This window comes from Megalops cyprinoides, chromosome 4, assembly GCF_013368585.1.
Source record: "Megalops cyprinoides isolate fMegCyp1 chromosome 4, fMegCyp1.pri, whole genome shotgun sequence".
In the NCBI taxonomy this organism is placed as follows: domain Eukaryota; kingdom Metazoa; phylum Chordata; class Actinopteri; order Elopiformes; family Megalopidae; genus Megalops; species Megalops cyprinoides.
This window is the reverse complement of record NC_050586.1, coordinates 31,809,555-31,833,613: the sequence shown is the minus strand read 5'-3', so window position 1 is coordinate 31,833,613 and position 24,059 is coordinate 31,809,555. Positions and strand designations below refer to the sequence as shown.

General features: G+C 44.0%; 1 protein-coding gene and 1 long non-coding RNA gene across 2 annotated transcripts in view; one reads left to right on the top strand and one right to left on the bottom strand.

Moving 5' to 3' along the window:
• Positions 1–7: 7 nt before the first annotated feature.
• On the top strand, positions 8–22,690 carry LOC118776976. Its single transcript, XR_005004930.1, has 3 exons — positions 8–72; positions 2,596–2,715; positions 22,379–22,690. It is a non-coding gene; the product is annotated as an uncharacterized LOC118776976 (long non-coding RNA).
• Positions 4,675–24,059, bottom strand: part of adgrv1 (adhesion G protein-coupled receptor V1) — a 139,956-nt gene continuing 120,571 nt past the window's right edge. The window contains 4 exon segments of the mRNA XM_036527651.1: positions 4,675–4,793; positions 7,101–7,278; positions 9,430–9,615; positions 17,211–17,332. Coding sequence (XP_036383544.1) covers positions 4,675–4,793; positions 7,101–7,278; positions 9,430–9,615; positions 17,211–17,332 — 605 coding nt within the window.

Sequence of the window (24,059 nt, the reverse complement as noted above, 5' to 3'; positions counted from 1 at the left end):
CATTACATGCAGCTGGTACACCCACTATGTTGTGAAATCAGAGGCAATTCCCAGCAAGGCTGAAAGCAAGCGGTATGTATACTGGATTTTTAGAAACTCTATTTAAACATGAAAATATATGCAAATATATGGCCCATTGGTCCTAGCCTGGCACATTACTGCTTGGTTCAACTAATTACTGTCTTGATTTGACCAATTTAGCTTCCCTTGTCAGTTCTGAGGGCGGTAGTGTCTTAAAGGCAGATTAAAAACTGAACTGCTGAATTGCGGCCCGCAATGACCAACATTGACTAACCCTGACGCAGACAGTATAGATATTGTCTGGAAAGGGGAGACTGTATATTTTTGATATTTGTGATATTGAGGACTTGAGCCTGGATAATGCTGAGTGGGTCTGGTTGAAAAGGCTGGTCTTACCAGCACAGAGGATATGGTACAGAAGTATGAAATTCCAGTAATGGGTGTGAATGGCTCCGATCAGAGCGGTGGGCTTAGCCCCGGGACCTGTGTGTAAGTGATCAGAGACAGAGGGTGGGAAAAAAAGGGCCATGTTTTAGCGTAGTTGTGAAACTGCTGAATCACAGCGTACCCGCAGACACACAGGGAATGCAATGACTCATTGTGGCAGTGAGCTCCGGCTTGCTGGTTTGAGTTATAGCCCTGGGAGTTTTATGAAGGAAGTGTGGCCCAAGCTTTTCCACTGTGGCTGACCGTCTCTGTGCCAGGAGCTGGAATGGGGTGAGCTAGGCTAATCAAGTACAACTAACTGCCTTTGCGCACGTGTGCAGAATAACATATGTAGCTGTCATCAGCTTTGATTGGTGCATGTGTAGAAAATTAATTCCTGGCTGAAATTAGCATTAAGATTGACATAAACAGGGCTGCATATATATTCATACTCCTGATAAAATAAGAACAAATATGAATATAACGTATAACATATATGTCATATTATGTTACATTAAGTTATACATGTACAGTATATGTGTATATATGTTAATATATAACATATTATATATAAATATAATATATGCATTATGTTTATTTGTTACATTCATATGGTTACATCCCCATTTACAGTATAAGTAAACACTGATGCACAGTCAAGCCCCAGCTTTACACACTGCAGCGACATTCTGTTGAATTCTGTTCTGTTGAATTCAGTTGAAATTGGAGTTCTGTTGAAACAGTCCCAGTGCTATTAACAACCTGAATTGCTTCTATAAATGCCACTGTGGATGAGATGACTTTGAAATGAATCACCTTGGCATTTAACAGTATTGTAACATCAGCCATTACAGTTCATTTGAAGTAGACCTGTTGTTTGAATTCCTCCTGTCACCAATCAACAAAGCAAGAATCTGAAGATGTGAGTTGTGCTTTTAGTTTGTGCAGGAAGGTGGTGAGCAATTTCATGGGTGTGGAGGGAAGAGATTGCTGAGTGCATACAGGGGTGTACAATCTGGTGACGGATTGAAGGAAGGCAGGAGGGTTGCCCTTGACTGCCTGGCAAGCTTGCACCAGGGTAATTAATTTGACGCAAACAGCAACGGGAACTGGGAAATCCAGAAGAGGAGACAGATGTGTTTAGGTAGCCTGAAGGTCAGTATAGCAGCAGTGTTCTGAAAAAGGGCAGCAGTGTGGTATAGTGGCAAGGAACAGGCCTCATAACCCAAAGGTTGTTGTGCAAGGCACTTGTTGGCAAAGCACTTAACCTGAATTGTAAATATCCAACTGTACAAAATGACAATGTGTAAAATGGTAAACTGATAAGAGGGTATGAGGGTCTGCTAAATAACTGTAATGTAGAGTAAATGTCCTCTCATATTAATGGGTAAAATATAAAAAGGCATCTATCAAGGAAAAATAATAAGGAAATGTAATGCTAATTCCACAGAACACAAGTTCTTTGTTGTCATCAAGTGTAATGAGTTTGTTCTTATTTTGATCTTTAAAACTCACTATGAATTATTGCTTTAATCACTTCATTCTCATGAAGCTGTTTTTTCCCTCAGCAAGCTAACGCCACACAAACTTCCGCATTGCGAAGGGCTTATCAGAACGAGCCAGTCCAAAGATCTATTTCTGCCATGGCTCCCTCGTAACTCAGAGCATAAGTAGTTGGTGACAACTGCTCTCTTGTGGTTTTGCCACCCTTGGACGTGCTCCACAGACTGCGAGCCACAAACGGCCTGATGTATGACTGTTCCCTATGACTCCAGTCTTGAGCAGCCCCGCAGCTCCGTCACGCATAGGGTAACAGGATCTCCGCTGAGTGGCCTTCACCTTCAAAAAAAAAAAAGTGTCACTTCAGAGAGGAACCCGTAATCAGCACAATTCAGGGTAAAACCTTCCAATCCCCTCTCCCTGAATTTCTTGCTTCCAGCATGAAGTAATGAGGTGAAATAAATTCCAGCTTTAATTTTTATTTCCCATTGTTCCCCTTTGGCAGTGTCCATCTCATTGCCCTCCCTCTGAGTTCAGTAAAATGAAAATTAGCAGGCCGGTTCACATTAATGATGTGGTTACATGAATTACACCAGTGATGTCACAGGGAGCTAAGAGTTGCTCAGAACAATGGCTTTCTCTTTTCAGCCATGGATAAGAGTGCATGATGTGAGCGGAGCAGCAGTGAAGAGGAGTGGTTTCTCCCTGACCTTTGGCAGCACAAGCGAGCAGCATGGCGGGAATGACGTGGACGGACTCGGATTCTGGGTAAATCGTCTCTTCCGTCAATTACGGCATTTTTTGAAAGACCTAGTCAATTTTTCGGTTTTATACGGTACTCTGCAAGTCTGTTTAATCATCTCAATGAATGTACTTCAACGTAGGCTTGAATGAAGCTGTGTTCATTCTCCTCAGTTCATGCTGACACTCCGAAGGATGATGTCACTGATAAATCTATATTTTTTAACACCTGGTATTTGTCACTAACTTAATATTTTAAATGACATTTGGGCTTTATAATAAAACAAATGATTGAACAGATTTATATATTTTCTAAGTGACTTACGCATGACTCATTATGTACTACTTCCTGAGATCTGGTGGTCTAACTTAAAGTCAGTTTCATTCTTGGTGCACCTGAAAATAAAATACATCTTACTGCCAGGAAGGTGAATTCACTGCTGTGTCCACCTAGAACACCTTACCAGACAATGCCTGTTTCACACTGCCGAAATTGAGCAGTAATTGAATCTTCTGCAGGAGTCTGCAAAAATCTGTCAGTCTATGCAGCTTTGTTATCCCCATTGTTATCATCCTTGTCTGGAGTCTCAGCTGGCAGCTGATTCTTCCATAGCGGTGACCCCTTAGGACCAGACTGTACCGAGGTCGTGGGTCAAGGGTCTGGGCTGAAAAAAAAGACGCTGCTCTCTGCAGAAGAATTGATGACCATATAAATTAGAGGCAACACAAGCACGTGGACGTGCCTCAGTCAGCAGGGACACAAGTAACCTTCTGGCCTTATGGCGCTATTTAAGAGAATCATGGAAGCTGACAGATCCACAGCATTAAGTTAACAGCACAGGCAACATTAATCTTAACGTTGATCGTAGTGCAATTCTCCAGGTATATGGAACCGTGGTGTGAGTGAGAGCTTCTCTGACCTTTGCTCCCAAACATTTGGGACGTTGGCAAAATGTCTTCCTACCAACCTGTAAGGACTGCCACACATCAACGCTTGAGAACACTTCTGAGAACCCCCAGAAAGTGTCCCTTCTTAGCAGAAAAATGTATGGAAGCTTTTTGATTTGCTTAGAGTGGAGATCAGTGAATCTGCAGACTCTCTGCTGTAAACTGATGCCGGTCAGAAAATCACCTTGGATAAGCTCCTTTACACTGAGTAACTGCATTATCTAATCTTTACTGCACCACTGCGGTGCACTCTTTGTGAGCTTTCCGCCATTGGATCGTCCTTAAATTGATGGTTTTATTGCTCTTTGTACACTCCCTTGTACGTTCAGCACAGCAGGACGCATGATCTATCTCTCTGACCATCTCAAAGATCACAAGTGTTCCCAGGACTAGACTGTGCACAATAGATGACTGGACCTTCCTTTCTGAACATCTGACGACGAAAAAAAATCCTGGGCCTACTTCAAGAACAGTCTCAAATTTGTCACAAAATAGCGTTTACAGCCCATATATGAGCATAATGTACTTGTTTCCAAGGGGAAAAGCAGGGCATAGTGATGAACCAACCAGCTCCACAATACTGGGTCATACAACCTTTAAACAAGCCATTCCCTGCATGTTTACGTGCTTTAATCCTCCTTAAATGCTGCCATGGAAGTACAGACCGAATGAAAACATCCTATGCAAAACAGTTGATGAATCATTTATTAACAATGTTACACAACACCAGCAGTGTGTTTGCCTGTATTCTATAAATTCTACATAATATTTACATCCAGTAAAGATAAGTCATTTTCAAAAAAACAAAAACAAAAAAGAACTCCATCAAGGACTGTCACAAATTAATTTAGTAATATATATATAATATATATATATATATTTATAAAACAATAACCTTACAAACACCACCCAGTTTCATGGTATCAAAGAGCTAATGGAAAAAAAAAACAGTTTACTAACCAATAACATAACGTTTTAGTGCAAAAGCAGTAAAAGTATAAAAATACTGATTTTTTTTCGGTATAAAAACGTGGGAGGTTAGAGGTGTGTGTCTGCGATGGGGATCCTCCTTAGCTCCACTATCTGGGAGTTGGCCACGCTGCCACCGTCCTGACTCCCATGGATGGATTCCGTGTCGCTGACGTTAAGGCCGGAACCTGCAGAGCACAAAAACCGCATTTTTCAGAACCTCATGAAAAACTAATAATTTACACTATTCTACAACACAGCCGCTCAGCTCTGTTTATGGAAATCTGTGGTCTTTCCTCTGACATTAAATGACCAACACTAATACGCATTTAGACCAATCCCATCAATAATTTGCTGAAGCCCACATACGCTATGACCATCTGGGACAAAGTTTGCATTACCCTCATCTGGAAAGTTTGTTTCACTACCATTGTCTGTCCTAGATGCCAAAAAGGCAGTTGTGGGTTGCCAGTTTATATGACCGTTTTAAACTGCCAGTAGTCAGGGTTAATAATAGTGAGAGGAGTTTTGCCTGTTGAAACATGTAAAATTGCATTCACAGACTTGGTAAGATGTTCAAATCACAGACAGACAACCATGGCCCCTGAGGTCAGCATATTTAATGGGTTATGGACTAATAACATGTTAACTACAGGTAGGCTGACGTGAGGTCACTGAAGTCAACTGGACCCTGATTACTTGGCTGAGGTTGACCTACATGATCGAATGTATTAGCAGGTTAGAACAGAATAGATTACGGAGGTCTCTGACTGGCCATATTAGCTCATTGTGTCACCTTCTGCTCATATGGGGAGAGTGTGTGGGGGGAGGAGCAAACTGTTATGCAATGGAACGATCTGGCAGCTGTCAAACTAGCGCAGCTTGAATTCCTATTTAATTAGATTCTGCTGCCATGCACTTAACCTCTGGGGCACCTCAGCGGGCCAAAGACCACAGCACGTGGAATACAGGCCCAAACGGTGGGTATCACCAATGCCCCCCTGCCACAGCCACTGCCACTGCCAAGCCATCCAGACCAAGTTATTAATCCAAGAGCCTGCATTATTACCCCTGCTGACACTAGCACAGCCATGAGGTCTAACACAGCTGCGGCAGGTCTTCACAGTGAGTGGCTTATTTGAAGTCCGCCCCCCTCTCGTCAACACTTGCAAGCCTTTTGTACAGGGCCCCTGGGGGTCGACATTTCACTTTGCACTGCTACAGAGATCCGATATATTTGCAGAAGATGCAGTGGACTACATATCTCCTGTCCCGCCCTCGGGGAGATATTAGTGAGGCGGTATTTGATTAACCTTTATGTAGATCTGTCTCTTCCTCTAATGAATGTCAGGGCCAATCAATCAATCACCTATGCAAGTTGGGTGTTACCGCTGTCTGCATGCTGCTCAGGTTTTGCCCGTGGCATTCTTGTGTAGTTAGGTCTGAGACTGTGCTGAGTAGTGTGTCATTGATAGTTTCTACAGTGTGAACTTCTTTCCAGCACTGTCTTGTTTGGAAGAATGCTTATCCTTTTAGACGGCCCTCATGCATTATCATGACCAGATTACAAAATGTTGATCTCAAACCCATGAGCGTTAGGCTCTCTGAACTGCCTTCCAAAACTCTGAAATTGGGGGCTGACATTTACTTTCAGTTAAGTAAGCAACTCCAATGTCATCAAATGATGTATCTTATTTAATTTGTAAAGTAAAAAAACAGTCTTGGAATGCAGCTGCATTTGTGTCTTGTTATTCAAGTGGTGGAAGGCAATTATTCCATTATTTTGTTGAAGCCGTGATATTTCACAGAGGGGAAAGGACTTTCTCTCATTAAATATTGAGAGCTGAGTGGGGACTGTTCTGACGGCTGTGAGATTGGGGGCCCGAGGAGGATTGATTGAACTTGGGCTACAGACAGACTGCTATACACACTTGTACTCCCACACACACAAACACTTTTTCATACCAAAACACACACATGCACATGCACTCACATATACCCAAACATACACATACACATACACACACACACACACACACACACACACACACACACACGCACACACATACATACCCAAACACGCACACACACTTGCCCACAGGGGAGGCAAAACCATTTTTACCTCACATACAATTAGTACATCTACCTTGTTGTCCAGTCTGAGCATTGATTTAACAAAAAGGGAGAATACAGCACTTCAATGAGTTTCTGACCATTGGGACAGAGCAGGGGAATACACACAAGATGTAAGCAGTACTCACTGTAAGCCATTGTGTGGTCTGAGTGTGAGAGGAAAAGAGACTGTAAGCACACAGAGAGATTTAAACAACATGCAAAGAGTTATTTATGTGAGTCTAGCTGGAACTATGAAGCATTGACTCTGGAAATGGATTTGATGCTTCATAAATTCAATGCACTGAAACAATCACTGAGCCCACTTTAGAGAGAAGAGAAACAGGAGGTCTTCACCAGCAAATGAACACGTTACGTCTTACCGGTCTTTAAGGCAAATATGAGGTCATCGAACTCTTGGGATTCCTCGTCGGTCGTCAAGGTGGTGTTGATGAAGCCCCCCTGGGTGGTATATGCTGTGCCATTCTGGGGGCCCTGCTTAAACCCACCGCTGGGCTGGCTGCTACGCCTCAGAGACGCCCTTTCCCAGTCTGCGGAGACCTGTAGGAACAGACAAACATAGGGACGCAATCATAATCAATCAATCAATCAATAAAACAAACAAGCTTTCACTTGATATAGCGTCCTTAGACTATTCCCGGAGCTTTGCACGGCACGGAAAAAAACTGAAAAATGCTAAGTGAAACTGAGAAATGGGGAGAGCTACAAACCTGACCCCTTGTAGAAGGGGAGCACATAAATATACACACTTAGACCCACATGGACAAGCACACCATTAAGTATAATGAAGACAAGAAAAAATAACTCTGTTAGCGTAACTCTGTTAGCGTGTCAACTGACATGATGCAATGCTCTTCTTTCACTTACTTCCAAACATACAATGATGTTAAGATCTTTTGGATCATAAACAAAGAAGCATCACACCAGCTCTTAGAGCAGCCCCCCAAATAAACTTCCCAAAGACATGTGGAGGAGTCACTGAAGGTCTACATTGTCATGGTTGTAAAAATGGTTAAGATCCGTATCGGTAAGCGGTAAGTCCAGGGGTGAGGATGAGGTCAGTGATTGTGTATGATTTGAAATACTTGATCGAACCCAACAAGCTGGTTTCACAAGTGAAAGGCATTCAGATGTCACACAGGGCATGCCAAACAGCTCAGACTCCTAGAATAATTGTGTCAGAGTCAACATATTTTGTTCTGATGTTAGTGATGGTACTGGCAATGGAACTTGTTTGTGTGTGGAAGATGGGGTCCTTGTTTGTATAATGTTTTGTGTCATTTTGTTGGACACACAGTCGCTCACGATAAGAGCATCTGCTGGATTGGAAAAATGTATTTTTTAACTGTACTCACACTTTGAATGGTGCTGTGGATAAGAGTGTCTGTTAAGTGATAAAATATAAGATATTTGTTTCAGCACTTTCAGATTAAGATCAACTCTTAAACAGTCCCCTCCTCCCTGGTAAGGTCAGTCTAGCCCTTCAGAAGAAAGGCAATAAATGCATTTTGGATTACTATGCCTCTTAGGCTGACTGGAACCAGGAAGTGTTGCCATGGTTACAGCAGCCCGCCTCTGAGGGACCAGATCGATCAGATTGGTTAATATATGGTCTTTGGCAGTGACTGCTACTTTATATGCTGTTTGCCCTGAGCCTTCATCATGGTTGCAAAGTCAAACACAGAAAAACAAACAGACAGAAAGACATGACAGACACACACACACACACACACACACACACTTCCTTACTGTTTCTCTTCATCATCCAAACCAGCATTCCAAAGTTTAGTTCTTAATTCTGTTCTACTTCCAAATGTGTGGAATCAAGGAAGAGCACTGCATCATGGGAATTACTGAGTGCTGTTACATGTCACAGAACATCACAGTTCTTCCTCTGATTGCTGGGTAACAGCTGAAGCAGTAACTGGGGCTGTGCCGGCCTGTTCTCAGGGGAGCTGCTCAATGCTTCCCGCTCCTCGATGATGGAATCTGGTATAATGTGTGATGCAGATGGGCCTTTAATGGGCACACAATGTCCAGTTGGGTCAATTAGGCACCGTCAGGCACATCTGCTCTGAGGAGCTGAGGAGACCCCCCCCTCATCTCTCTCATCTACGTATAGACTCCTGATCCAAGAAGGGGGCCACAATTCCTGATCCTAAGATGTGCTCTCAGGAATGAAACAGGATTAAAGGATTCCTCTGTGATTTTACTGGGCAGTGCCAGGGTCTAAATGAAATTAAATCTGTACTCAGTGTGGCTCCAAACACGGCACGTACAACCAGCCTCCAGGCGGTGCATTACGTGATGAGATGTTTGGAATGATTCAGAATCAGAACAAACAACATACGACCTAAGACGAACGACAGCTTCTCGGGTGGTTGTCACGCCACTTGGGGAACCTGCCGGAGCGCTGAGTCATCCATTGTGTGCAAATGGTGATTTTGTGAGAGGCGCCTTGTTGTTCTTGTTCTGCACTTATCCACTCTTAGAAAAAAAGGGTTCTTCTTGGAGGGGTAAGGTTCTGTCTAGAACCATAAAGCATTCTCTTACAGGGAAAAGCAATGAACCCTATACAACTCTAGTCAGAACCATTTTTTCCTCAGTGTAGGCTAGAAGGTGGCATATCATGGTTACCAAACCAGTGACAGAATGTAACTTCAGAGAGACAGCAGGACACAGGGGCATTACCTCCTCCATGGCGCTGATGAGGTTCTGGGTAGACTTGCTGATGTCGCCGCCTACAGTGGGTGTGCCCCCGGCCTGGAAGGCGGAGTCTGGGCTGCCGTGTCCGTTCAGCCCCACGGTGTAGCTGGCCTTCCCCGGCCAGCATAGCTGGTTATGCATGATGAAGTACACCACGAAGACATAGAGGCCCTGCAAGCCAAGAGGATTAGAGGTCAGAGGTCAGTGGAAGACAAAGCAAGAAAATTTGTTGTATTGCCTTTTTTAGATTTCTCTCGAGAAGAGCCCCTGAGAAACAGTGTTTAGCAGTGGTGTTTAAACTTGGTAAACTTGTCGCTGGCAGGCCATGGCATGAACCATAGCTTAAAGCACACGGCAGGAACACCCTAAGTGCTAATGGGACCAGTGCCAGTAAAGGATGCCAGTCTTTACCTACGTTCCAATGCAACCACTGCAACCAGATTTGAAAACAGCATGAAAGATTTAGGTATAAACACAAGGAAAATGAACTTTGCGAGTGTGCATTTTCGTGACATCACTGCCCTGATCGTTCATCGACAGACTACCCGTCAAAAAAATTCAATCGTTGACTATTACCTCAGAGCAAACACAGATAGACACAGTGGTGAAATATACGACCACGACCAGACATTTCACAACAAACGTGACATGAGCACCATGGCAGCCAGTTACAGGCAGATACGGCGTGACAGTCTGCCTTTTTCTTTTCTTCCTCTCCTCTGATCAGTCTGAGGAGGGAACTTGATCTGACATGCTATCTCACTCATTCAGAGCATCAGCAAGTCAACACAAACTGGCCTGGATTTAGATCTAAGGCATGCCTTGTTTTTTAACCACTCAGGCAGCGTGTTCCAGCCCATTTCATGTTCTTGTTGTGACCCAGACATGTTAAAAAGCATTTTCCCCACCGCTTCCTCCAGACGGTAACCACCCCCCGGGGGAGTGGGCGTGTCCCCGCACTCTCTGAGTCTGAGCGTGAATCACACGGCTCCGAAGACGGCGTTGTCAATCCCAGGGGATACCAGACAGAGGCATGAGTGGAGCAAACGCTTTGGAGAGCACACCGAAATGCATCTGAGGCAAGGGGGGGTCATGTGACCACTCTCGTGTCTGTCACGCCGTCTTGGCCCCGGCTCCCGGAGTCATGCATGATGCAGGGCGCATGCTGTTCCGCTTCAGTGCCTATCTCTTCTCTCCCTCACCCACCACAGGCTCGCAGCACAAAGGACTTCAAATCATTTGCTCTTGCTCATGAATTCCAGACAAGCGTTTTCTTTACTGTCTCTCAGCCACACAAAACCAGATTCTGACCTAGAATCAGCCGGTGCTGTTGAGTCATCTGACAGCCCCCACAACGATCACAGACCTGGCCCACTAGCTACATTACCGGAACACTACCCAGAGTGGCTCACACCAGCACACCACTAAAATGTCTACACAGCTTGTCCAACCCACTCACATTTCTCCAAAGTAATCATCATTACAACCTTCAGCTTTATTAATAGAGGCGATGGCATTTTATGTGGGCTGGGGTAATTCTGTGGAGGTCAAGGTAGTTTCAGAACAGTGTGAATACAAAAGGCCAAAAGTGATCTGGCTCAAAATTTAAGATCTCGGAAGAAAGAAAATGGGTTCAATCACCACCCCACACTAACATTCAGTTCTGATTCTGTTCCCTGTGTATACATATGTCCACGGATAATAGAAGAGGTAAGAGGTACTGCATCACAAGAATAGCTGAGACACCTCACAGTTCATTTCAGTGCTTAATGTATGGAACATTATAATGGTTCAGGCATGGAGCATCACAGTGCTTCCTGTGTGGAACATGACAGTACGTCTTTGGAATACTGAAAAAATTCTAATGAATTAACATCAATGGAGCAGACTACCCAGATGGATTAACCTGGACTTATCATTACAGCAGTGTTCGGAGGTTAATTAAAATAAAGGTCAGGGATCCGCCCACAGCACCTTTAAGCAAACGTTTATGGCCTGAGTGGCGTCTCTGCTGGCCCGTTATCAGCTGGCCCTGATAAAGTGAGCAGCGAACCAGTGTGACCACGTTCTGCACGACTTTCTCACATTGTCAAGAGGAGCGAAGCCAGCAGAATATGGCTCGGCCGGGGTTATGTAAGCATTCTTGGTTAGCAAAAGGTCATCTTTATTGCCAGATGTCCTCTGTGTTCAGGGAGAGGCATGACAGTCACTGACATGGCCAGTGTGACAGTGGGAGGCTGGGAGCAGGTATGCATTGACTAGCTCGCCCCGCAGGGAGCAGGACCTGATTGCAAGACGTTGTCGAAACAGCTTCCTGAAATAGCTCTTTATTTGTTTTTCCACCTCTAATCTGTTTAGAAAATCGTTCTGAGGGGATGATTGGAAGAAATCGCAGAAACGGGGGGGACATGTTTACGCTGCGCCGTTCTCTCACCCCCCCCCATAATTTAAAGCACAATGAAGACCGGGGTTTTTATAATCTCCAGTTCTTTCAGGATAAGGAAAGTTGCTTGCGTGGTCCGCACGCTCCATTGTTTAAAGGTCTACCGCTGTGTGCCGTGGAACAATGTTACCGCATACACTGGCAACAGCAGACAACACCAGACAGTCGCCTGTGGAGACAAATACAGCCGTGATGATTTGATTATTTTAATATTTGTCAGTCAAAACACATGGTGATAGAATGCAGACGTCTTTTTCCCCAGGGTGAAACTGAGCAGATACAGGGAACAAGGGTTCTGTTACTGGCTCCACCAACAGCAGGCGTCCACCACCGCGCACACTGACACGCAAAAGGGTCGATTTCGAGTCAGCGCTCGCAGACTCAGCATCAGCCGAAACATCTGTGTTTGTTTACTCGTTTTTTAAACTGTCAGGAGCGGTGAATGCCAGCACTAAACGGGCTATTACAGAAAACGCCGCTGCGGCTCCAACAAACAAAACGTTAGGATGGAAAATCGGCATCATGGGAAAAAAAAAACCTCACAAAAGGTTTCCTAGAATGAAAACAAAAAGTCTAAACATAGCAGAAAAAAACAAACATTTATTGTTCGTAATCCCTCCACGATGACAGACCGATCTTTACAAAAACATTTTGTGGCCACAAATATATTTTTCTGCGGAAGGTGAATTGTTAGACACAGCTGTCCAACAGAAGTGTTTATAGCTCCATCTTTATCAGGGTTGTAGTAGACATTGACAGGTTTCTCACATCTCAGCCTCACATATAGTTTCCTTTTCTGTTGATACAGCATTCATGGATTATCTTCCCGATCTTGACAGGGGAGTGATTTACATGCGTGTTTCTTTGACCTCTGTTGGATCAAAGGCCTTGGGAATTTCATGAAAATGTGAAAAATATTTGAATAAAAGTGATATTGCGTCTGCATTGATTCAACACAAATGTTCACTATTTTCTTCCGTAAAAGCAAATCACATGTAAAACAGGAAGTAAAGAGCTTCCATGTTTAGCTTAGCGTCTGAAGAGCCAACCACGACTTTGTATATGAAGGAAGAAAAACAAAAACAGGCTAGAAGAAAAACAACCATCTGTTTAAGGCTGCCGTGGAGACTGGCAGCTGTGCATAGTGGTCGCTGTGCTGCCATTCAATAAACGCATCGTACTACACCTTTCTGCAATTCATTAATAAACCTGCCAGCTGGAACACTTTGACCAAGGCCATGCTGACCCAAACACGCCTTGAATTGAATTCACAAGATACAGAACAGGGAGAACAAGCGAAAACGAGACAAAATGCAAAATATTAAATGTTTATCTCCGTCGGCCAGGATGTGACAAATTGGTTTGGGGGAACATAATGTTTCTCCGTGTTCAAAGGCGGCATCTCTGATTAGACATGATTAAGGACTAAATGAAAAAAAAATTGACAATTACAATCTCATAATGGTTTTGTCTCCACTTTAAGACAATGTAATAAGTTCCCACCCTTTATTTATAAAACCAACATCTTTTTTTGACAAAACATCAAAGTAATAATTCTAATCGTTTTGTTGAACAAAATGTTCTTGTGTTCAGCACTCAACTGTACAGTCAACTCCTTAAGCAGTCATTGCCTGTTGAATAGTCATATCTTATTTTATTGCATAGCATGAATCTGGTCCCTTTTTAATCCCACTAACATTACTTAGTTCTGTTAAGTGAATATTTCTGTTAAAGGCATAAGGTCAAAACAGCCCCAAACACATGAATTCATCAGGTCCTGACTATACTCAACTAATTCCGATATTTGGTTTGTTGATGACAAAGTAAAGAAAAAAAAAGCAAGGTTGACCACATTATTTTTCATGAACAGTCCAAGCACTAATTCCAGTTCTTTGTGTGAATCCAACTAATCCAAATTTTTATACATATAAATTAGAGAACTGATTGTGACCTTTGAATTTCATCCTCGATTCATATTTATCATAGGCCTCAGATGAAAGTAAAATCCCTTCACAGCTACACTACCCATCTGCATTATGTAAAGAATCCAGAGCCAACTATTTATATAAACTTTCTTGCCACTCCATTAAAAAGTATACAAAATCTAGGGAAGACACATATTTTATAAAAAAGGTAGTAAGTGAAGATTTTATTAAGGACTGGGAATGCATCCTTGAATATTGAAAGTGCTTATTGATCTTGAATGTAATTTTGGACACATCTCCACTACTGAGATAGGCTATTTTAGAGTGGTGTTGTCCCAAAGACACTATTTATTATGTTATTACTAGCCATGGCAGCTCCTTCATGAAATTCAAGCAGACTACACTTTCTGACTTTTTCAAAAGGTTCATATCTACAGTAGGTCAAAAGTGTTTGCTTACAATGAATCAGTTGGGCTGGACACTGGCTGCTTTAGAAGATTGCTACCTGAGTCATAAAAGACACCCTGTTGAACCTGATGAAATCTATCTTGGGAAACAGGCCTTGAAACCCAATCTGGCTTGCAGCCTCAGCAATGAATTCTTCCTCTTTCCCAGCGCAAAAAGGAAGAGAGGATGTTTTTTTTTCTGAAAAACACCTCATTTGGTGGTGCACTTCACCACGAGGACGATGGGAAATGGCTGTTTCCTTATTGGTGGATGGAAATAGCCTGTGAATTGCTCTGCGGCGGAAACGGTTGGTGTGGAGAGAGCCGCCGGGTTTGTCACTGCTGTCGGTAATCGGAGTGGGCATTTGCAGGAATCTGCGAGGAAACAATCGGGCCTTTTGTTGGGAGGCCTCTGAAGACTCCCCTGAGATTTACCCTATCCCGCTGTGGGATGTCCCACCAAAAACGCAAGGTCCTGCCCCAGGGCAGCTGCCACACTGTATCACGAACTGACAGACAAGTGAGATGCAAGGAACATTAGTACAGAACTACACCCTCTACACACCCACAGTTTAACAAAGCTTGTGCGTCAGGCTATGCAGTTTTTCACACAATGAAACAATGAAAAGCGAGTCTAATTGTTAAGCTCTGGTTTCTCTTTTTTTGCCCAGAGAAAATAGAGACAACAGCATATTCATGCCAATCGGCATGAAAAAGAGACATGATGCAAGTAAACCAGGTGAGCTCCATGTTGTGAACACAATATTACTCTATGGCAGAATTATAAGACTAATTTACTTTTCTAGCTTATCATTCACAGATGCCATCAGTTTAGTCAGAGGGAAAATGAAATTATTGAGTCAGAAAAACAAAATAATTCCATATATGTGTGCTTACTGATCCCACTATCTAATAATGTGTGTCATACATTGAATGTGACATAAAGAAATGCTATTTTGTCATGTGACAGCTGACACTTCCAAGCCAGCAGTGACACTAAGTTCAGCACAATGATTTAAGACTGAACAGGCCCTGCTTTCAAAAGTGTGATTTTGATTTACTTCAATTGAATTTGGGTCATTTCTTTGGTCACCTGCTTTGCTGTGCCTGTCTCAAAAGCCATCCAAAGCAACCGTTAAATCACATTAACCAGTGACATCATTTCCTCATATGCTGGAGTCATCTTGATGGAGGCTTCAATAGAAGCTCTGGCTAGCATGACACACAAGTCTTAAAAGCCAACATTTCAAAAGTGCTCCTGGAAAATTTCAGCATTTTCCATTTCCTATAGGAAGGACCTTTAAAAAGAATAATTTGTGTAAAGTAAATAATTAGTAAAAGACCCAATTGATCCTCTGCATTTGAAAAGGAGGAACACACCTACTTGTGTTTAATTTCTTTTTAATTTCTTTAGTTAACTTTTTGCCATGAAATGATTAAATGGGTTCACTTTTATATAAAGCCATCAAGTTGAAACAGTATTTCACATAATCAGACACTAACAACCTATTTGGGTATTTCTAAGAAGCCATAAACTGCTACTTAGCAAAATTGTCTGCCTACTAGCAATATTAAAGTATTATGCTAATTTAATTCTGCCCCATCATTTTCAATTAATGTCATGTTTTTATATTTTCAAAATGTCCATTTTACAAATATTTCATAAAAGAGGTAATTCATATATGAGACAAACCCATTAATCAACAAGCTACAATAAAGAAAGTTTCATGATCTTATCTACACTACGTTATGTAATCATTTAGCCAATGATTATGTGCTCTTGTGACAGAAGTCAAGGTTTTCAACGTTGAAACAAACCCTTGATTATCACCAGTGAAGCAACAGCTGATGTATGCTAATGAATTGCTCAGACCGAAGGGGTCATTCACATGCTCATACAGATATCTGTCAATTTCTTATAGTACTTGTCTTATTTTTCACCAGTACTGGTATTGATTCACTTGCTGTGTCATCACAGAGGAGTTGGTCTGGGAGATCTCCAGCTCTGAAGAACACTGAGCATAGACCTCAACATATCCATCTGTCAACTCTGAACATCTTCACTTAAAAGCAGGGTGCACACCGCTGCAAAAACAGGCCAGGTTGCAGGGCCAATAGCTCACAAGTGCACCTAGCCTTTGTAAATGTGTGCATCATGAAATTAACTTGACTGAAACGCTTCAGGACTTGGCCTTGTTAGTGTAGAGAATTATAACAGCTTTACTGGTCACATTGCACATTGGCAAAGCTTTGCCCGTATTGTAAACAACATTATTTCTGTAAGGATTCTTGGCAGCTAGAACAGTGTTAATACACTCTTTGCATCTTTCTTGGCCATCCGCCAACCTTCATTGACATAAAGGAGCCTATCGTTTTTTAAACCTGGGCACACCAGTGAATGGATTCTGCCACTCTAAAAAAGTAAGAAAATATTTAACTTTTAAAACAAAAGAGCTGTTTAGAATTACTTTCACAGATGTAAAGCAAAGACAACAAAGTTCATAGGAAGGCAAAAGTCGTATGATTCTTTCATGCAGACATAAAGGACGAGTAACTGCATGTGATCATGGCCATGGTGAGAATGTCTGACGTGACACAAAGGTCACCTATAGTGACAGAAGAAGTTAATAGGCCTTTGTGCGCTGTCAATCACTTATTCATGTGAAGCAATACAAAGACAATGGAATATAAGAAAAATTAATGGTGCAAATCAATGAACTATTCATTGCAGATGACAGCCCTAATCATTTTACAGTCTGATTTTCAACCACAAGTAAATGATAACACACAATGCCCTGCAGACAAAGGGCGGAAGGCCGAGACAGACATTGACTGGAACAGGACAAGCAACACAACAGCCTTACCTGGGAAAACAATAACAGAAACCACGACATCAGCACAGGGAAAGTGCCTGGGGAAAAGGGCGGATATGCTGTCACTGTAGGCTCTTACCAGGAGGCAGTTGAAGATGACATAGAGAATGAGCATCCACAGGTATCTGTAGGCCATGTGCAGTCCTGCCCACAGCCAGACCACGGACACCAAGGAGAAGAGGATCAGCACCATCGGCACCTCTGTAACACACAGGCAGAATTGACCAATCAGTCAAGCAATCAGTCAATCAATCACTCAGTCAAAGTTACTTTAGCATTGGACCTTTCACGTTAGGATTGTGAGTGCTTTACTGAGCGCAACACCAAAAAGCAATGGGGAGACATTAAAAGCAATTGAACCGATGACTTCAGATTACACTGCACAATCCACAGTCATCCTTTTCACTGGACCGACAGCAGAAAACAGGGCTGCTCTGGCACCAAGAACCAGTTTCAGTCTGCAGTCACTCTGACATACCGGGCCTTTCTTCCTGTTTTCTCTAAGCAAGATTTTAGATTCACATATTTGTCAGATATCTTCAGTGAAGACGCTGGGTCATTTATCTGATGCTTTGTGACCCTGACCCTGTATAATAAAATAATCAGTAGATAAGGTCATCACTCCATACAGCAGCACTTGGTGAATACAGCAGAAAGGTAGATGCATATCTTATCAGCAGCCCTGCGATTCGCACTTGGACCTGGACCGCAGCGCAGAAGTGCATTTCCCCGCTGTTTCCAATTGTGGAGCGAGGGAGCGAGTCAGTTTTTCCAGACTTCGGAGAACCATTACGTAATGAGCCGCTTTTATTGGCGTGGCGCAGGGGAGAGCAAACAGGTTTATTGGACGGCGCAGGAATCAAAGGTGGCCGCAAGGAGCTACTTAATGAGGAAACTGTAATTGGGGGCGGAGACACTGAGGGCCTTCTAAACGGGGGCACGCACCGGACCCCGCGCCAGGCGGTTCTTGGAAAAAAACGCGCCAACCTACGCTGGCAGTCGTCCATGCCGTGAGAGCTCTTGATAACCCACTTTCTTTCCGAGCAGACTGGGTACATTGCCTTGGGGGAACGATCACGGTGAGGTGGCCGGGGCTAGAAATTCCTCGCTCATGGCTGACGGCCAGCACCCAGTTGATTCTCCATGCAGCTTGGCTGACAAGACATCCACCCCTCAGTTTTTGCAAAAGGAGTAATTGCAAAGCCATCTTGTTTGCGGGTGCTGTTTGCTTTTACTTGATTTAGCCACCTTTAGCCTTTATGGTTGTTTTGTGTTTAAAATGGTCCACAGAGTGATTTATATTGCCAAATCAAATCTGTTTCAAAAATTTGAAAGAGTGATACACCTTTAAATATAAATATTCAGAAGGAGGAATTGGATAAAGACATTATGCTATAATGCCATGCAACAGGAAGGCAATTTTAATGGGATTGTAACAGGGAAAACAACTCACACATGCAGAAAAGTTTTGCTGTCACACAGCCCACAAGACACACTTTGATTGGCCAGTGGAGCTGCAGGGAGACACGCTATTTGTTCTCCTTTATTTAACATATATTCAGTGTCCTAGCTCAGGGAACATCTTCTATTCATCTCATTAATAAGGGAACAAACAACAATGCCTTGCATGTGGTAGCAGTGCAAAACAGGCTGAGTCATCAAAGGTCAGGACACATTGATCAGTGAGCACTCTTACCAGGCTTGTTATTCCAGAGCCACCCTAGTTAGCTGTGAATGAGGCCCATACAATGGCAGTGCTGTTCAACATATTCAAAAAACACCTCTCCGGCTTGCATTTAGGCGAGACCCTCGACCCAATATACCCGCATTGCGAGCATTTTGCTCGGAGACGCCACCTGAACAAAAGGCTTCTGAATATTGATGATCCCGTCCGAAGAAAAGGGGGTATGAATATTTCATTCCCCGGTCAGCCACTTCATGAAATATCACAGAGGCTCCCTATTCACATACATTTCATCGTCACGCCCAGACACCCTCACGCCCAACTCGCTCTCAGCATTTACTGGGTAACTAAAACGCCCCTAATCCATATTTAATTAATCTGAACAAAGCAACATACAGCAGATGGAACACACAGTAAATCTGGTATAAAATACTGAGTGCAGAAAGATGGATTACACTCTTTGTGTAAGTGAGGAATCTGGCCTGCTGCCTGATTTAACCGTCGCTTGCAGCCACTCTGCCACGGCTGCCCCGCCCCGTGAGGCTGACCTGGGTGTGGTCTTTGTGGTGTTCCTGTGAGGGATACGGCATGATAAACCTGTGGGATTATCATGATCTGAGTGGTGCTTCACGCATGCCACTCTGTACACCATTGCTGCATGCCAGTCTCCAGGGCTTTCCCAGTGACAGACCCATCAGCTCTGAAATGAGGCGTGCTTGTTTGGCGTCCCGGGCGGCTCAGTCGTAACGGCACTCCGAAAGAGAAGTCATCCTCCGAGCGGAGAGAGTGTGTGCGGTAAATGCGAAGCCACCCTCCCCACCGCCACCCCCCGCCCTGTCCGAAAACGTCCCCAAGCGTGAATCGGAAAATTTGACGAGGACATATAACAGAGAGCTGCCATGGCAAATGTTTTCGCTGAGCAATGGGCGGAATGTGAAGTACAGCTGAAAATCATTGCTCCACAGTCTCCAAAAAAGCAGATGGAAACAACACCAGGACGTCAAGATATAGAGATATAGTTGGGATTCATTAATGCATGTTGTACCCATATGCTCCCTTGTGTTAGTACGACAAGGGTGAGAGATGGCACTCATGTAGAGGACTTATTTGCCTCAGACAGCACAGCGGGATTACTGAAATCAATGCTGATGTTTAAAACAGCACTTAGTGAGTATGAAAAGCGAGACTGAGATTTTGATCACACCAGTCCTGAGAGTGGGAGAGGAGAGGTTTCTTCCATTAACGCACGTGCTGCTCTGGTGAGAACATTCTGTTTTGTTCTGACAGTGGTGTCCCGGGCAGATCTTGTGCAGAACCACATGCCAGACTAATGCACCCGCGTTCCGAGTTATTTTGTCCCATGTCGCAGGTGCACATCTTTCAATTGGACCAAATGAGGTAAACGTGTCTTTCGTGTCTCTGTGACTTTCACTGTTCTACTCAGCTCACGATGAACAGAGAGTACTGGCATGGTGTGCCAGTGGGAGTTGAAAATCAAAAGCGGGCTGCACATTTGACAATGAAACAGGAAACGTGGGGCGGCGGGCCAAGGCTTGTTCCCTGCTTCTGTGTGTGGTGTCACTTCCTCTCTGACTCCAGCATTTCCATCTCTGTGTGCACATTCCTGGTTGTGGTCTGGTCTCCCACGGTGAGGTTTTCCAAAAGCCCCACGCTGCTGGTCAGGGCCAGCTGGGGCACCAGGGGCACGCCAAAAACCTCTGCAAACCCGCTTTCATACGGACCCCGTCCGAGCAGAATGTGCAGTGCCCCCAGAGCTCTGGCGCACGGAAGATCCCGTTCATCTTTGTCAAAAGACAGAGAGCAGGCGCACGGTTTTCAAAGCCATTGTCTGTTTGCTCTGAAATCGAGAGGAGTTTATTCAGGAGGAGAGGGAGGACTTTAATGGTATGGTCAAACTCAGGCTGAGAGTGGGAAAGACAGACTTGCAGATGTAAGGAGTCTATTAACAGCCTGCTTCAAGTTCATGGCAGGGTTTACACTGGCAAATCAAAACGATCGTTTCGCTGCCTGAGAGAGGAACATGCATGCATTAACACTGCTATCCTTCAGCTTGGTAAGCCAAACTCTCTGGATGAAGGGGCTGAAAGACTTAAACCCAGCATACTGCCAGCACTACTGCCTGGGAGCTACCAGCTATAACAATAATCATTGCTCTTATGATGTTCCAGCTCTTATGCGAAGATTCAGCTCATATCAGTTCCAACACTTTTGAACTTCTCTGAACATCTCTCTGACTCCCGAAGCTGGGAAAAGCTCACAGCAGAAGGGGAATCAGCTCATCGAATCTGTGACTCAGATCTGAATTCCTTGAGTGTGCCAGCATTTGCCCCGTGAGATCAGAATGGGAGCTTTGTGCCTGTCCAGTTGTGGCATCACCACAGCAAGAAGACAAGCCAACAGGGCTGTCGCTTGTTTAGAGGAATAAATAAAGAGCTTCATGTGACCTCACAGAGTTCATCCTCAAGTGGCTCTTTCCTCACACGTCCCTCCAACGTGCGTCACCGACAGACCAGAGGCTAACCACACACAGCACTGAGGGTTAAAAAAAAAGTAAACCTGGCCCTAGCAGATATCCGTCTCCATGCGCCGTTTGCGGAAGTCGCGCCTCTCTGTGAGCCGCAGCTGCTCGAAACGCGTTCCAGCTTGGCTGCGCTCCAGGGCAGCTCGGAGCAGACGCTGTGTCAAGCACGCTCTCTGCTTCAAGTCAGCAGCACCCAGATGTGCGTCGGCCTTCTCGGTGCCGTGTGACAGAGCTCTGTGTGCTTTGGAAGTGAATGGCTTTGCATGAGGAAAAACCCATCACTGCAGCTGCAGAAAGCTACTGCAAGCTGTACAATGCTTTTCACAATGGTTTGTAAAAAGAAAAAGAAAAAATCTTGATTCGTCTAAAGACAAAAACAAGGTATCCAAAGGAATTGGTGTGTTTCTACACTGAGTCATAACACAGAAGCTATTCTCATCACAAAAGCTAAAAGCACAGGGCAAGAAAGACTGTCCCACAAAGTCTGTCCCAGAGCACCCTGGGAATGACATCATGTCATTTACACAGAAACACGAGGCAGAGCCTGAAGTCTTTTTGGATAAGGAGGATCTGTAATTCCACACTGAATCCATTTATCTGGTTTAAATGCTTTCAGAGTAACTGAAAAAAAACAAGTACATTTTGTTTCTTGTTTTCTTTTAATCTATTTGGGAAAAAATATAATCAATTCTATTTTGTGCAGCATAAAACACAAACCCTTTACTGCAAATGCAATATATTGCCTGCAGTTTGGGGGAATGCAAGAATTGAGTCAGAGGCTTCAGTAACGGCACCTTCTGGAAAGATAATGAAACCCACCACAGTTAAAATCCTTCAGTTAGTTTCATTTCTATTCACAAACCACATCTGGATACATGACATACTGTACATGATACGAATGAGAATGAATTGGTAATTTCAAATGTTCCCTTTTCACAATCCCAAATATATCCATTAACTTTTACATATAAAGGAAATTGATCCGCGTGACATTCATTGTTGGCCTTTTTCTCCTCGATAGCTCTGGACAGGATGCACGAAGGATCTTGGCAGCGACCCAGGCAACACAGACGGCAAGAAGGGAAGTGACTACATCTCTTCACTGGTAACTGACTCTTCAGGAAACTGGCGGCGAATGAGTGGACTGCGGAGGGGTCTGAGAAACTAGCGTCGCAGCCCGCGGCTGCTCAATCGTGGCTGGGTCAGAGTGTACCACGGCGGATTTCTCCTCTGCTCTCTTATCTCCTGGCAGGGCGAGACACCAGAGCAATTGCTCCTATCTGGGAATAATTTACGAGGGTGAACAGGGCTGTGTCTGCCCGTACTTTTATTGCCTGTTATCGTGTCGTCCCATCTGTATCAGTACGAAACAAACACTGGCCTTCAAGTAAAACAAAGTCGCTATTACATAACGATTGCAATTCTTCATTCTGCGGCCATTCCAGCACTGTCCTTAGGAGCAGCTCTACCAGCTCCTGACGATGTGATAATTTGATAAGGCTTGCTGTACAGGAGGTATTGGATGGCGGGTGATAAAATGCTTGTGCCAACATTAATACGTGATCCAGTGTTCACATTCAGTTTGATATGAAAACAATAAAATCACTTTACACATTAACTGAGTATGTGTTGATGTCAGTTCTGACACAGCCAAGCAGCGCTGTAAACTCCTGAGCGGCTAATGTCAGAGGTGCAACATAATATTCTGACCTTCCTGTTCTCCGACAATAGCAACAAGAGTTTGACTGTATAGTACATACCATCACTATTTAGCATATTGTGTGAAAGAATGCTATCAACTTTGAGGAGCAGTTTACACATTTTGTAGTTCTGATAATTGTCTTTGTTTTATTTCTGGTGGATGCAATCCTCCGCTATACTCACATGGGCCAACGTGACTACTTTTCACCCTGCAAGTCGCCCAGCACACTACGGTGAGCTAAACACTTATTGGAGGAGGGGGCGTGGCTTCACTGATATCATCCGACCAACCTGCTGTCACCTGGTGAGTCAGGGTGTCTGAGAGCAGAGAGACAAGCACCCCCTGCTGATAAATTCACTCCTGTTCCCACGCTTGGGTGTGAACTCAAGCCGGAGAGCTCAGTTTGCATTTATAGTGAGTGCCTTAACCGCTGAGCTACTCTGGAGCTGTACCTCATATATTCACAATGCCAATGTTAATACAACAGCTAAACTATCAGATGAAAATGTATCCTGCGTCCCTAGCAACCCATGTGGTTTAAACTGTATGGCATTGTGACGGTAATTAAAACTACAAATATAGCCAGCAAATGACACAGGGGCTGGAACTTGTAGTTCTAATTTTGGCCGATGAGCCCCATCCAGAAAGACAAGGTCAGCACTGCTGTTGAACTCCCTCCCACACCCAGCTCGACCTCTCCCTCCTGTGCCAGTGCTGCAATTTGGGATTAGCGCGCGGGTCTGCATTTGGAACGACCTGGTTTGTAAACTGCGTTCCTGTCTGCTTCCTGATCCCACCGGCTTCCTGTTGGTGGGCGTGCAGAAGACAGAGTGGGTAATGGGCCTGCACCTGCACGCTGGGCTGTTTTCATCAGCAGCAACCAGGGCTCCTGCTTTTCGCTACAGAGCGTTAATCAATACGACCCCACTGCAGAGAAATAGCATGGTCAGCTGAAGGGGAAAAATACACTGAAAATGTGGTCTAGTTAGCAAAGAATGCT